The 15,242-nt window shown below is 36.7% G+C and overlaps 1 protein-coding gene across 5 annotated transcripts in view; it reads left to right on the top strand.

The window, feature by feature from the left end:
• PPP1R12A (protein phosphatase 1 regulatory subunit 12A) overlaps positions 1-15,242 on the top strand; it is a 161,186-nt gene that overhangs the window by 139,602 nt on the left and 6,342 nt on the right. For all 5 annotated transcript variants that reach the window (XM_043880279.1, XM_043880294.1, XM_043880303.1 and 2 more), the window contains 4 exons: positions 2,763-2,779; positions 4,016-4,151; positions 6,434-6,538; positions 13,906-13,953. In XM_043880279.1, coding sequence (XP_043736214.1) covers positions 2,763-2,779; positions 4,016-4,151; positions 6,434-6,538; positions 13,906-13,953 — 306 coding nt within the window. The remainder of the gene's footprint in view (positions 1-2,762; positions 2,780-4,015; positions 4,152-6,433; positions 6,539-13,905; positions 13,954-15,242) is intronic.

Raw genomic sequence — 15,242 nt, 5'->3', positions numbered from 1 at the left:
CATGAAAAGCTAGAAAATTGCAAAAAAGACATCTTTATTAAAATTGAGACACACTTGCTCACTTAAAAGTAAATAGTGTAGCCATCTTTTATAGCATTTAAAAGATCAATATTTGTACTGTTTAAAAGACATAGTTTAAAAAAATTGGAAGCAGAATCCATGAAATTTATAAACATAACAAAAGAAGAAATACAAATGGCCAATAAACTTAAAATACATTTACTCTCTTTAATAACCAAAGACATAATAATACCAAAGTGAAATCGACAAAGGTTTGGCATGATTAGTTTTGAAATAGGCATTCTCATATAACAGTTTGGGGCTATAATAAATTTATTTTCTTGAGAGATCAGTTGAGCAAAACAAATCTGAAGCCTTCAGAAAAAGTTCATGCCTCTTCACTTTTCAATTCCACTTCAAGAAATTTATTTCCAGTGAAATGACTTACGTGTGCAAGATAAGTCTAAAGTGTTAATAGCAGCATGGCTTTTGAAGCAAAATACTAAAAACTTTCAAAATGTCTATTAGTTTGGAATAGAGTAAATGTATTTGTATGGATAGATCCTTTATGTGTTCACATAGATATGTATACAGAAAAGATTAACAGTAGTTATCTAGGGCATTTGAGAGATGGGGAATTATAGAGGAACTTTGTTGTAGTATGGTATATGATCTTATGGTATTGTAGTCAGGAGAACTTAGAGGATATTTTTACCTCAGAAAAACATTTTTAAAACACACGGGGGGAAAAAAAACACAGGGAGTCGCAAGGACATTATGCTAAGTGAAATAAAACAGGTCACCGGAAAACACCTTCTGTATGATTCCACGGGCTTCCCTGTTGGCTCGGACAGTAAAGAATCTGCCTGCAATGCTGGAGACCCAGGTTCGATCTCCCAGGGTAGGGAAGATCCCCTGGAAAGGGGAATGGCAACCCACTCCAGCATTCTTGCCTGGAGAATTCCACGTACAGAGGAGTCTGGTGGGCTGTAGCTGATAAGGCCAAAAAGAGTCCGATAGAACTGACACGCTTGCGCTCTCACCAACGTATTCAAACTCGTGTGTAACAGAGAGTAGAATTGTGGTTGCCAGGAGCTGGGAGTAGGAGGGTATGGAGATTTGTCTAGTGGGTATAAAATTAGTTTTGTAACATGAAAAAAGTTGTAGAGAGCTGTTACACAGCAGTGTGAATATAGTTAGTGTTACTGAACTATACTCTTTTTTTTTTTTTTTTTGAACTATACTCTTAATTAAAAGTGACTTGGATGATTTTTTATGTGCCTTTTACTAAAATTTTTAAAAAATTTTCCATCCCTGCTTGGGGAACTCGATCCTGCATGCCACACAGCATGGCCAAAAACAAATATATATGTAACATAATCAATAATAGCACCATGACTTTTAAAGACAAAAAAATAGAATTTGAGTGATTTCTGTGACTACTAGAAGTTTTTATTTATTCTTAAAATTAAGTTAAACCAGTGAACCAGAGTTCAAACTGAGGCGAGAAGTGATGTTTTCATTCGATATGTATACATTTTATTTCACATGTGGATATTTTCCAGAATTTGAATAAATAACATCTTTTTGTTTGCTTCTGCTTTCTTTAATTGAGATATAATTGATATATAAAATATTGCACATTATTATTCAATATCTGTGTATTGTGAAGTGTTTAGTACAGTAAACATCCATCACCACACATAGACACATAGATACAAATATTTGCTTGTGATAGGAACTTTCAAAATCTATTCTTTCAGCAGCTTATGGATTTGAATTATATTGTGAAAATTGAAATTTAACTTAAAATTTGATAATTATTATAAAACTAAAGAATAAATCAATAAGGTAAAGCATTACATTAAAAAAAAAATGAGCAGCAAGTACAACATTGGTTTTGCAAAGGAAACCTAAATATACTTTAGTGAGACATCTTTAATCTGAATGAGACTCAAACAGTTCCAAAGGAACCCAGTGATTTCACAAGACATTTAAAGGTAAATATAATGGGAAAATTCAGATATCTAAAATTCAGAAATTAAGCCATTTCTGAATACTTTATAGGAAATTTTATGTTTCAATAGAAAGAGCTAAAGATGCTAATCCCCAAAAAAGTCTTTAACTCCATTGAGACTATTTTATCCTATTAATCATTTCACCATTTACATTAAGAAGAGTTTTGGAACTTCAGTATAGCATACCACTTGCTTGAGAAAATTATATGCCCTCATTGCTAAAGTTTGAAGGAATGTATAGCTGGATTTCCAGAAAATAAATTGTAAGCAAAATATGTATATACTGTTGTACATTAAATACTTTAGTATTCATTTGTTGGTCTCTCCTGTTATTACCTCAAAAACAGAAAAATGGGGAAGATAGTTGCTTTGAGATGTCACATAATAAACGTGCATTTCTTAATGTAAATATGTTACTTTCTCCTGCTAAGTGAATTGTAAGTTATGGGTATGTGTCTTAGTCTTTCTTTTTTTCCCTCCTAATTATAGTGTCATTTGTAGAAATTCACAAAATATGAATTTAAATTGAGAAATGTAATTGTATGGTATTGGACGAGTAGAAATATATGGTGACTTTGTTCTAGAATTTCTTTATAAAACAACCACATTGATGTTAAAGTGCATAGATTAGATATGTATTAGTTTATTAGTGTGAAAATAGTATTGAAGTTAAATTTTCTTGATTAATCAGTGAGTTACTTAAAGCATAAAAATTTAGCTACCCTTATGTTTTTCTCTTTTTAGACGGATTCCATTTCTAGGTACGTTTTACTTTTTTTTTTTAATTGATCTTTTTCTCATTTTATCCTTTCTAAAAATATGTTGCTAGATATTGATAAATTTTTTAAGTTGATAGAATTATTTTAGTAATAAAAAAATCTATAGATATTTAGATGACCTGATACGTGTTAATAACTTTCTTCATCAAAGCCTTTACTTCTAGTTCAATTGCTGTAGTAAGTTGCTAAGAAAGATTTTTTTCTCAAATCTTTGCAACAGTGATAGTTTTCTTAAGCTTCCTAAGTTACTTCAACATTAACTATCTCATTATTCACATTAGAAGCCAATGAAATCCACCAAAAATATATTTCATCAGGTACTCAGACTCTTCTCTCTTATCCCTGCTTCAGATTAAAACAGAAAAAGCCAATGAAGACACTTTTAAAAAGTGTCATCTAGCTCAAATTGTTCAGTTTTTCAGAGCACCTCCACCAATTTATTAATACTTGAGTCTAATTTCTATTCCTCTTCTCTTGCCAATAATTGTTAACCAAAGCCTTGTAAAACCAAGGACAAATTTTTATATTCTGATGATTCTTTTGAATTGAAATGTGGAGGCATTAGCATTTATCAGAAAAAAACCAAATTCAGAACCAGATAATAAGAAGATCCTCATCTTCAAATGAGATACGTTCTTCTTCTGTAGGACAAACCTATTTCTGTTATCTCTCAGTATCTCCAAGGATTTGGTTCCAGGAACTTATCCCACCCACCCAACCCAGTGGGTTTCAAAATCCACAGATGTGCAAATCCCCTATATAAAATGGCATAGTACTGTTGTTTATTACTCTGGATAGACTCTAGTTAATTCATCATCTACAATGTTACTAATTTTAAAATACAGTCGTATGCCACTTAAAGGAAAAGTGCTACCAATTAAACTGTAATACACATCAGTTGTAAGCCATGTTCTGATTTCAGAGATGTTAAAATGTGAAAAAAATATAGGATTTAAAATTGTTGAAATTATCATGATGTAAAACCAGTTTTGACTTTCAGATATAGAGAATTTTGAACCACCTCCTGAAACAACAGAAGTTAGTATTAAAAATAACTTCCCGTTTATTTATTACATATCATGAAAGTTGATTAGATAACTGATAAAGGAGAATATTATCTACTATTTTGGAATATCTAGTTAAATATACTAGGATGCATGTTAATGTAAGTTGTGAATGCCTGTAATAAAGATTCTGACTTAAACTCGTCTTTTGAAGATACGAAGTCGGTCCCACATCGGCTGGTGACCGGTGTGATTCCTTGCTGGGTCGCTCCGGATCATACAGTTACTCAGAAGAAAGAAAGCCTTACAGTAGCAGGCTAGAAAAGGATGACTCAACTGACTTTAAAAAGGTACCTGGGTTATTCAGTTATATTTAATTAAAAATAATCTCTGTTGAGACTTTTATGTTTGGATATTACTCCTGGAAACTCATAATTAAAGCACTTTCTTAAAATGACTTAACTTTAATTTTTCAGTTTTTGGCAGTTAATGGTAAGTAGAATATGAATAGCTATTTGCTTGCCTTTTTAAAGGAAAGGGGAAAGTAACCAGGACCACCTGCACATTGATGTTTCTTAGGCCAGTCCTGTGGTTGAGCTGAAAGGGACATTGAGTAGATTTGGAGCAGAGGGGGTAGGGTGCATGTGTGTGTGAGAGAGCGAGCCATCTTTTCTTTATTTGTTACTAGGAAGCAGCCAAACAAAGAATATGGCTTTTCCCAAGAGAATATAATATTTCCTAGGTAACTGAAAACTTAACGATAGTTCAGGTGCTATCAAGGGTGAAACTAATTAAGAAATAAGTCCTGGAAACAAACCAATCTAGAATTCTGAAGATCAAGATTCTTCATATTTATAAACTTTGAATAAATCTAATGAAGTTGGTTGAAGGAAAAGGAAGGTTTGTAGTAATTGTACATGTCAGAGATATTTGGCAGCTATCTTAAATTGCCCATTAAGAAAGTAAAATCAACAGAAGGAAGATAGGGGTCAGTTTACGTTAGGAATAAGATTCAGTCATTCGTTCAGTAAAGAACTGAACACTGAAGTGAACTCAGTAGTGAAGTTCTACTTGTGGCCAGATACTGTCCCTGCTCTGATGAGTATCTTCCATGGAGTAGGCAGACAGACTTGATCATACAGTCATACAAACCAGTGGATAATTTCTAAATTTGAAACCGTTATCCTGAAGTAAAGACACAGTTTTATAAAAGTATATAGCAAAAGGAAGTGACAGGGTCTGAGGGTAGATTTCCTGTGGTACATACATATAGTGGAATATTACTCAGCCATAAAAAGGGGATGCATGTGAGTTTTAATGAGGTGGATGAACCTAGAGCTAATTATACAGAGTGAAATAAGTCAGAAAGAGAAAAACAATTATTCATATTAAGCATTTATATATGGGGGGTCTAGAAAGACGGTGCTGATGAAATTATTTGCAGGACAGCAATGGAGACACAGACATAGAGAACAGACTTAGGGTTTTGGAGAGTGGGTAGGGGAGGAGAAGGACAGGGTGGGGTGTATAGAGAGAGAAACGTGGAAGCGTACATTACCATATGTAAAATAGACAGCCAGTGGGAATCTGCTATGTGACTTGGGGAACTGAAATCAGGCTCTGTAACCACCTAGAGGGCGGGATGGGAGGGAGCTGGGAGGGCAACTCAAGAGGGAGGGGACATATTTATAACTGTGGCTGACTCATGTTGATATTTGGCAGAAACTAAGACAATTTTGTAAAGAAACTATCCTTCAGTTTTTTAAAAAAATTAATTTTTAACAAAAGAAGTAAAAGTTCAGCCAAGAACAGAAAGACAATTAGTAATCAACTGGCAAAATGGGAGAAAAAGATGTTTCAGATGGAATTACAAGCACATGGACCAGCCTGATGGTGGGAAGGTACATGATGTATTGAAGTAATTAAATTTTTGGTATGGCTGGTAGAGATTGTCATTTTGAAAATTTAATTCTTGCTGCTTTGTATAAAGTAGATGAGAAGGAGGTCAAGAGAGCAATTCTAGTAATGGAAATAGCTAGGTAAGAGATAAATGTAGCCATCTGTGGTTGTAATATTAGAGATGAGGGAAAAAGAAGTATAGTAGATTCAACGTAGAACACAAGTAGATTCAAGTGTTAAAAAAGTATTTAAGAAATCGGTCACTTTCCTTTTAACTTTAGTAAAAATAATACAAGTATAATGATAAATGCCACTGATGCTCCATCTCAGTGTCAGGAATTAAAGAGGGGATGATAGGCAGAAAAGCTCACAGACCCCAAATAAGGATCACAACGGCTCTTTATAACCTCGGCTGTGGTCGCTGCACAGGTATGTGGTCCCTCTTTATCAGATAACTGAGTTTTTTAAATGGAAACTGAAATGTCATGGTTTTCAGTTTAGTCATAAGTTTTAAATCCTGGAACTAGTTTTTGAAGAATTTATATGGGACAAAGACACCTGCATAACCAGAAGTTTCTGCCTTGAGACCACAAAGCATTTAATGTATTTATTTAATAGCTCATGTGTTACATCAATCTTCCTGTTTTAACATTACAAAGCGATCACTGGGAAATCTTTTTAAAATAGTAAGAAAGCAGAAAAGTAATTTGTCCTTCTCCACTAATCCGTATAGCTTTACGAACAAATTCTAGCTGAGAATGAAAAGCTGAAGGCACAGCTGCATGACACGAACATGGAGCTGACAGATCTTAAGTTGCAGCTGGAGAAAGCCACCCAGGTTTGTGCCTACTTTCCTCTTTGTTACTCTAGAGGTAATGGTTGTCATTTGTTTCATCTAAAAATTGCATTGTAATTTTCTCTTGTGTTCTGGATGTAAGTTTGGTTATTGATAATAGCTTATTTATTAATAAGGAATCAAGATAATACAACTTACTAGTAACTTTTATTTTTTTCTAATATAGAAGTATAGCCTTATGGTGGAAAGTTGAAGTATTTTTAAGCCTTTTAATATCTATGTTGTAGTACATGAAGGATTTTAAATGTTTATTTCCAACATACCAAATGTAGGAAAGCAATAAAGGCATTTGTACAGAATCTTGGGCTTCCCTGGGGGCTCAGTGGTAAAGAATCCACCTATCAGTGCAGGAGATGCAGGTTCAATTCCTGGATTCAGGAAGATCCCCTGGAGAAGAAAATGGCAACCCACTCCAGTATTCTTGCCTGGGAAAGCCTGTGGGCAGGGGAGCCCTGGCAGGCTACAGTCCATGGGATCACAAAAACAGTCAGACACAACTTAGCAAATAACAGCAATAATTACAGTCTTCTTAAAGCCATAAAAAATGTTTATAATAATTTTTACTCATTAAGAATGTTTACTGTTTAGTTAAAAAAAAAAACAACTGATTTAATAATAATTCTGAAAGAAAATAACTACCTGGCAGAGATAATTTTAGAAAAGAAAACTTGGATAGCCAAGCAGAACTAGGCCTTAGATCATACACATCCTAGCCTTGTATATAGGATTTAGGATGTGTATGATCTAAGAATTGTTTCCCAAGCTGTTTTTTCGTAAAGCACTAGTTCTGGGAGATAGTAATAAGTGCTGTCTCCTCTTCTTCCTCCTCTTTCTTCTCCTGCTCCACTTCAAAACAAAAAAAGAAAAGAGCTTTGTGACCCATGTAACTGAGAAATACCATATATTCTGTATCTTGGAGATTTAGCAGGGCTGATTTATATGTTAAAGGCTGTAAGGAGTCCTATAAATTTTAAGGAAATCAACTTGTTTAATGTTAAACATAAGACTTTGTAGCATAAACACATTTCTACAGTAAACTTTTAGAATCTAGTTTGAAAGCAGTCATCTAGAACGGCATCTTCAGTTCTATAAATGAGACATTACTTTGACCAAAGACTCAGGTAATGAAAGTTTACTCTGAAGATACACAGAGAAATACTGTAAAACAAGAACACATTTCCTAGTGAGGTGTCATAAAGACTTGGAATGTCACATAAGTTTAACCTTGCTGGCTTACACTTAAGTCTCATGGTAAACTGGAATGTCATCATTCTTTAGGTTGCATTAATAGCTTAGTGAGCTGCCACAAAATATCATAACTAGTTCCCTGAAAATAGCTTTAGTTCTAGACATTTGGTCATAATGTTTTCTAAATAAAAATAACCATTGCTCCCTACTGTAGTATTCTGTCATTATGGTGACCCTGCTTACTGCCTTCTCTGTATATTTCTCTGCTTTTCTGCCTACTCTGTTGTCATCTAATTCTTCCTATAAATTTCTCATTCAAACTCTACAGGAGAGGAGAACTGATAGAATTAGCCAGTTATCATCAGCGTGAAGCAGTCTCGTTAGTGCCCATGATTCTATTTGTATCCATTTCTTAGGACACTGAACAACTATTGCAAGCTGTCTTTGGGTCAAGTACCAATTTCTGTTCCCATTGACTGTGGTCAGAAAAATAAGTCACTGAATTAGAGTATGAGATACCGAGTAAATATTCAAAATTAATATCTTAGTTGGAAACACTGCATAAATTTCATTTCAAAAATTTAGGGGGGAGGGAGGAGGAGGAGGTGAGAGCAGCCGTGCGCGGCGGGCTCTTTGGGGCGCGGGCGCGTTTTGGGGCCCGGCGTGGGGCTCGCGGTCAGTCCCCGGAGCAGCCTGGCAGAGTTGGGCGCGGCGGGTCCGGGACCCGCGGGGGCCGGTTCATGGGCTCGCGGCCTGGCGTTCGGTGCTCAGTGCTCGCGCTTGCGGTGTACTTGGCCCTGGTTTCTGACCGCCCGGAGCTGTTCTCAAGCGCTTTATGGCGAATAACTCATTCAGTCCGGCACGATATTCCGAGATGTGGGTACTGGAGACCCGCTGTCCCGGCTGGGGAATCACAGCTCCGCTGCTTTTTCTAGCTGCGTCTTTGGGGAAGTGACCTGGCTGCAGCAATGGCAGTAATGACACCAGCATCTCTCTCTACGGGTTCAGGGAGAACCGTGCCTGACCGTTGGCAAACTGTTTAAGAGATCACATGTTTTGCACAAATACTTCGGTAACTAGCCCAGAGTTACTCAGCTTCTGAGAAGAAAATTGACCTGGCCTTACGCTGAATTTCCACTCCCTGAAGCCCGGGGTTGTGCTGCTTCTGAAAGTTTTTTCGTGGCAACCCTAGTGAAGTACCAGGTCCTCTGAATCCCTCCAGCTGCTTTTTCTTCTGAGCGCTGATTACGAGCTAATCATTTGTAGGCCTAAATTGATTTGTTGTGGGTTTCCCGCTTCAGCTGGTAAAGAATTCGCCTGCAATGCGGGAGGCCTGGGTTCGATCCCTGGGTTGGGAGGATATCCTGGAGAAGGCAAAGGCTACCCACGCCAGTATTCTGGCTTGGAGAATTCCGTGTGCTGTATAGACCATGGGGTTGCAAAGAGTCGGACACGACTGAGCGACTTTGACTCTCCAGCCTCCCACCATCCCGGCTGCCACAGAACGGGGGCTTACCCTGTTGTGTTATTCCTAGCCTTCTATTGTTTTGCTCAAATGTTGAAATGAATGCGTGGGGCTGTAACATTTAACCGTGGCCTGACAGTTAGGAACGGGTTTTGAAACCGGGGCCAGTGGTGATCATTTAACCTCTTGACCCACTTCAGTGATGTTCCAAGGACGTTTTGACTTTTGGAGTCAGGTCTCAGTTCACTTTAGTTTGGCCAGTTCGGTGTCCTTCACAGTGGTGAATCCTGCGTTCCATTTGGCTCCTTAGATTGTCGTGTAATGCAGGGAATGTCTAGTGAGGTCTGCTATGTAGTTTCTTTATTTTCTGTCAAAACGTGGGGAAAAGGTTTCCCCCGCTAATATCAGTACATTCTGTATTTCAAAAAGAAACAAGAGATGTTAGACCAGGACAGGAGAGACTAAAGGAAAAAAAAAAAAAAATTTAGGGGTACATGTAAAAATAAAAGTGACAGAATGTTAAACTTTTTTTTCAACTTTATTGAGTTATTTACCCTGAGTATTTAAGTCTACTGTGAATCTGTGTATTTTTTTAAACATTTCTTCGATAACTATTTATGAATACACATATAGTGGAAGTTTTGATTGCACTGAAAAATTCTAGTAGTTGCATGGAATTTTTCCAAGGAAAACAATCATCTTACTAAGAATTAATCTTGAAATAGTAGATTGTGGACAAAATTTTTTTATAAAATTCAACAATCATTGGCTGATATGTTTAGCAAGCTAGGAAAAAACAGAATTGGAAATTCCTTAGTGGTCCAGTGGTTGAGCCTCCACACTTTAACTGCTGCGGGCCCAGGTTCGATCACTGGTCGGGAAGCTGAGATCCTATAAGCTGCGCAGCATGACCAGAAAAGAAGAAAGGAATTAAGCTTGACGTTTAGGTCTGTTTCATAGTTTTCTGCCAAGGACTACAGAATCGTTGAATCCTGCCTTAGTCCAGCCACCCTGCTCCCTATACAGTCCCCAAGGGAGCGAAATAGGCTAATTTGCCAGAAACCAGTTGATGAATAAATATCAATTCACCAGGTTTGCTAAATGTGATTTTAACAGCTTTAACTGGAATATTTACAAAAAAAAATTAAAGTTGTTTTTTTTAACCTAAAATATTAGCACATGAATCATAAAATTGTTGAACTGTCCCTATATGGAAAAAAAACAATAAAATGCTAATTTTCCATTTAACATTTTATTAATTTGTATGTATTTGACACTGTTACAGCAATTTTTAATTTCTTTCAGTTGTTGTTTAATGTCTTTTTAACATTTTACAATCTTTTTAGCATTTTACTATTCATTTGCACTTGCTTAAGTGGCATATTTAGCCTTTGTTTTTCTAGCAATTAAAATAAAAGTTTAAAGACATCATAAGTATATCAGAATTGTTAGAAACAGTCTCATCTTATTTGTAATTCTGAATTTGATTTTTAATAATAAGCAACTAGAATACCTAACTTTTCTTTTCCCAGAAAGAGTAAGCACAAAAAAAAAACCAAAAAACATGTAAACAACAGACTAAGAATTCCCTGGAGGTCCAGTGGTTAGAACTCTGCACTTGTATTACCAAGGGCCTGCGTTTGATCCCTGGTTGAGGAACTTAAGATCCCATAGGCTGGGCGGCGTTGGTTGCTCCCCCGCTAAAAATCAGTTGTATGGGGACTTCCCTGGCAATCCAGTGGTTAGGACTGTGCTCTTCCACTGCAGTGGACACAGGTCCAGTCCCTGGTCAGAGAGCTAAGATACCACATGCTGCATGGTGCGGCCAAAAGTCTTTTTAGTTAAAATTTAAAATATATAAAAATAACTAAAACAACAGATTGGATCGCCATGATTATTGTTGTTGAGTTGTTAAGTCATGACCTTTATGACCCCATGGACTGCAGCACACCAGGCTCCCCTGCCCCTTCACTGTCTCCCAGAGTTTGCTCAGATGTATGTCCGTTGAGTCAGTGACACCATCTAACTATCTCGTTCTGTGCTGCCCTCTTCGCCTTTGCCTTCAGTCTTTCTCGTGTATGTATCTTCACCAGTGAGTTGGCTCTTGAGGTCAGGTGCCCAAAGTGTTGGCGCTTCAACATCAGTCCTTCCAGTGATTATTCAGGATTGGTTTTCTTTATGATTGACTAGTTTGATCTCCTTGCTGTCCAGGGGACTCTGAGGAGTCTTCTCCAACACCAGGTTCAAAAGCATCAATTCTTTGGCACTTAGCCTTCTTTCTGGTCCAACTCTCACATCCATACGTGAGTACTATAAAAACCGTAGCTTTGACTGTACAGACTTTGTGGGCAAAGTGATGTCTCTGCTTTTTAGTACGCTGTCTAGATTTGTCATAGCTTTCCTTCCAAGGAGCAAATGTCTTTTGATATCATGGCTGCAATCACTGCCCTCAGTGATGTTGGAGCCCAAGAAAATAAAATCTGTCACTGTCCAACTTTCCTCATCTATTTGCCATGAAGTGATGAGACCAAATGCCATGGTCTTAGTTTTTTGAATGTTGCGTTTTAAGCTGTTTTTCACTCTTTTCTTTCACCCTCATCAAGGGGCTCTTTAGTTCCTCTTCACTTTCTGCCATTAGAGTACTATCATCTGCATATCTAACATTGTTGATATTTCTTCTGGCAATCTTATTTCCAGCTTGTTACTCATCCAGCACGGCATTTTGCTTGATGTACTCTGCATATAAGTTAAATAAGCAAAGTGACCATTTGAATTCCCAATTTACAGCCAGTCCATTGTTCCATGTCTGGTTCTAACTATTGCTTGACTGGCTTCCCGTTTTCTCAGGAGACAGATAACGACAGTCTGGTATTCCCATTTTTTTAATGAATTTTCCACAGCTGCTGTGATCCACACAAAGGCTTTTGCATAGTCAATTAAACTATTAGTAATTGCCCTCTGCTCTTCCCTAGTAGCATATTGGACATCTTCCGACCTGTGTGCATACGTAAGTGCTCAGTCGTGTCCAGCTCTTTGTGACCCCACAGATTGTAGTCCACCAGGCTCCTCTGTTGATGCGATTCTCCAGGCAAGAATATCAGAGTGGGTTACCGTTTCCTTCTTCAGATCTTCCCGACCCAGGGATCAAACTCATGTCTCCAGTGTCTCCTGCACTGGCAAGTGGATTCTTTACCACTGAGCCACCTGGGAATCACTCTTCCAACCTGTGGAGGCTTATCTTCCAGTGTCATGTCTTTTTTGTCTTTTCATACTGTTCGTGAGGTTCTCACGACAAGAATACTGGAGTGGTTTGCCATTCCCTCCTCCAGTGGACCACATTTTATCAGACCTCTTCACTGTGACCCGTCTGTCTTGAGTGGCCCTGCACAGCATGCTTCATCGCTTCATTGAGTTACACAAGCCCCTTCACAACGACAAGGCTGTGATCTGTGAAGGGGAGACAGCCATGATTAGATCTTTATTTATGTACTATAACTATAAAAAAGAAATTTTGCAAGAAGGATCAAAGAGTAACTGCTTTACAAAACCTGATGGTACAAAAATATGAATGTTGAAAGAATTGATAGAAGAGAAAATTATATTAAATGTTTTTGAATTGCCAGATTAATGAAGTTGTGCTTAATCACAATGAACTGTTTGTGTGTGTGTGTGTATATAGTTTTTTAAAGGATATTTTGTGGTTAATGACCATAAAAGAGCATTCTTATTAAGTAGTTAGCAAAAACTGTTATTGGTAAATTTTTTAAATTGGTTATTCAGCACATCTGGGGGATGAACCTTTTGATGAATTCATTTTCAATAAATTGAACAGGAATCCCAAGGGAAATGTGTGACCAGAGGTCATTGTAAATAAAAACTAAGCACTTGCTTTTTTCCTATCCCTGTGCTCAGTACCCACATGCACAGCTCCCTGGTTTTGAGTGCAATATGTGGCTTAAAGCCCCAAAGGTCCTTTTCATCTCGAGATCTCTCTAGTTGACTGTATAGTACAGGAAGCAGAAGAAAGAAAAATGAGACCTGAGCTTGCCAGGAAGAGAAAAGCTATATAGCTGGGATTTCTTATAAGTGACAAGAGATGTGATCCTTCTTACCAATTTTGGAACATGGATGATTAGAAAAGAAAACTTTAGAGAAAGAGCTAGCAAGACTAAGAGAGCCATGAGAGAGGGGAAGAGGCCAGTTTACAGGTCCGACTGCATGGGTATAGAGGCACACCATCTGGTCCAGACTGCATTTCAGTCGGGCTCCTGGAATCTGAGCGTTCGGGTTAGCCTCTCTTCACTGTGATGTAGACGGAGAGCGAGCTGGAGCACGGGAGGGAGGACGGGGGCTTTTTTGGCTTTGTGCCCAGTAGTCACCCATCCCTGCTCCCGGCTTAACTGTAAAGACTTGAGGCAAAATGATACATAGAGGATGTCCAAGCATTCCTCTAATAAATCTTTGTTTTAATTTCGGTACAAATTCTGTTTTCTCTTTTCTTTACTCACACTGTATCTTTACTCCTCCTGAATAGCATTACAAGAACAGAGGCGCATGGCAGGCTACAGTCCACGGGGGCATAAGGAGTCAGACGCACACACGCGCACACACAGCACAGACACACGTTGCTGTGATCCTCTCCCCTCCCCCATCCTTACTGCACTTACATCTCCTTGTGTTTCTTACCTCCTTACAGAGACAAGAAAGATTCGCTGATAGGTCACTATTAGAAATGGAAAAAAGGGTAAGTGTTGATCTTAATGAATAAATAATCATTTTCCCCCTTTATTTTTTGTATAAGCAATAGGTTTTCTTTAGTTTTGTTTTTATGGACGGTAGTTTTAATTAGTTTAAATTGATATTTATTAATTAGATTATGAATGTCTTCTAGCTTATCTTCTTTATAAAGTATTACAGGGTAAAATTACCTTGTTAAATAAAATTTAATTTACTGTGTTATTCTTTTAATGTACCAAAAAACATATCTTGTCTTCATTCTGAAACATACACATTGTGGTAGGGAGTCTGATATTTTTTAAATGCCATTTATCTCTCTGATTGTCTGTGGTGATACACTTAAAACACATTAATCATATGTATATTTGGTTTAATTCTTTGCAAAAATAAAATACTTCCATTATTAAAGTTTTTAAAGGTATGGAGACCAAATTTTTTAATTCTTTTTAAAGTTAATTTAATAATATTTGATTTTGAGTTTAAATATTTAACTTAAGTAGGCTCTTTTAAACCAAAAAATTAGTATAAGAAAATCCTTTTACCATTTTATGTCTTTCTCTGGTTTCTTGTCTGGCCATGATATATTCACTTGTATTTTTCTCCCTTTATTATTACTATTATTGCTCAGGGATCTGGCAGTGGGCATAGGAATAACTGCACAAGTTTAGTCTGAACAGTTGAAGATGTATATAAATGATCAAAAGTAAATGGAAAAATACTTAAAGAGTACCTGTAATACTACTGAGCAGTGGCTAGATTTTCAAGGTTTCAGCCGCAGAAGAAATTACATACTGTGGAGCTGTGATCTCTAGATCAAAGAGAGTCAAGAGTACTTGGTATATTTTCTCCCATTCCATTTCAAAAATAGCCAATTTACCTTTTTAATCCCCCAAAAAAGGAGAAAAGTGATATAAATGCAGAATAATAGACAAAAAGTTATCTATGTCATTTACTAAATTGTAATGTGTAATAACTACTAGTTTTATGATTTCATCAAGTTTTAGAAATCGTTGTTCTAGGCTTTTTAAAAACCTATTGATCTAACTTGTAATTGCTAAATTTTAGAATCAATTATTATATTAAATGTAATGTTATTACATCACAGTATAATGTATAGAATTTTATATCCAAGATATGTAGAAATAGTAAAGAATTGTTTTCAGTTCTCCTTTATCCATACTAATAGTTGGGGTGAAAGACAGAGATTACCATATACTTAAAATATTATTTGTTTTTGAGATAGTCACATTTTAAAAGAATATTTCATTTTTTGTGAAAATGTGAAAAATTTTAGCA

Source organism: Cervus elaphus, chromosome 3 (genome assembly GCF_910594005.1).
Source record: "Cervus elaphus chromosome 3, mCerEla1.1, whole genome shotgun sequence".
NCBI classification, from domain to species: Eukaryota; Metazoa; Chordata; class Mammalia; order Artiodactyla; family Cervidae; genus Cervus; species Cervus elaphus.
Note: the sequence above shows the minus strand (reverse complement) of the source record. Positions and strands in the feature narration are given on the sequence as shown.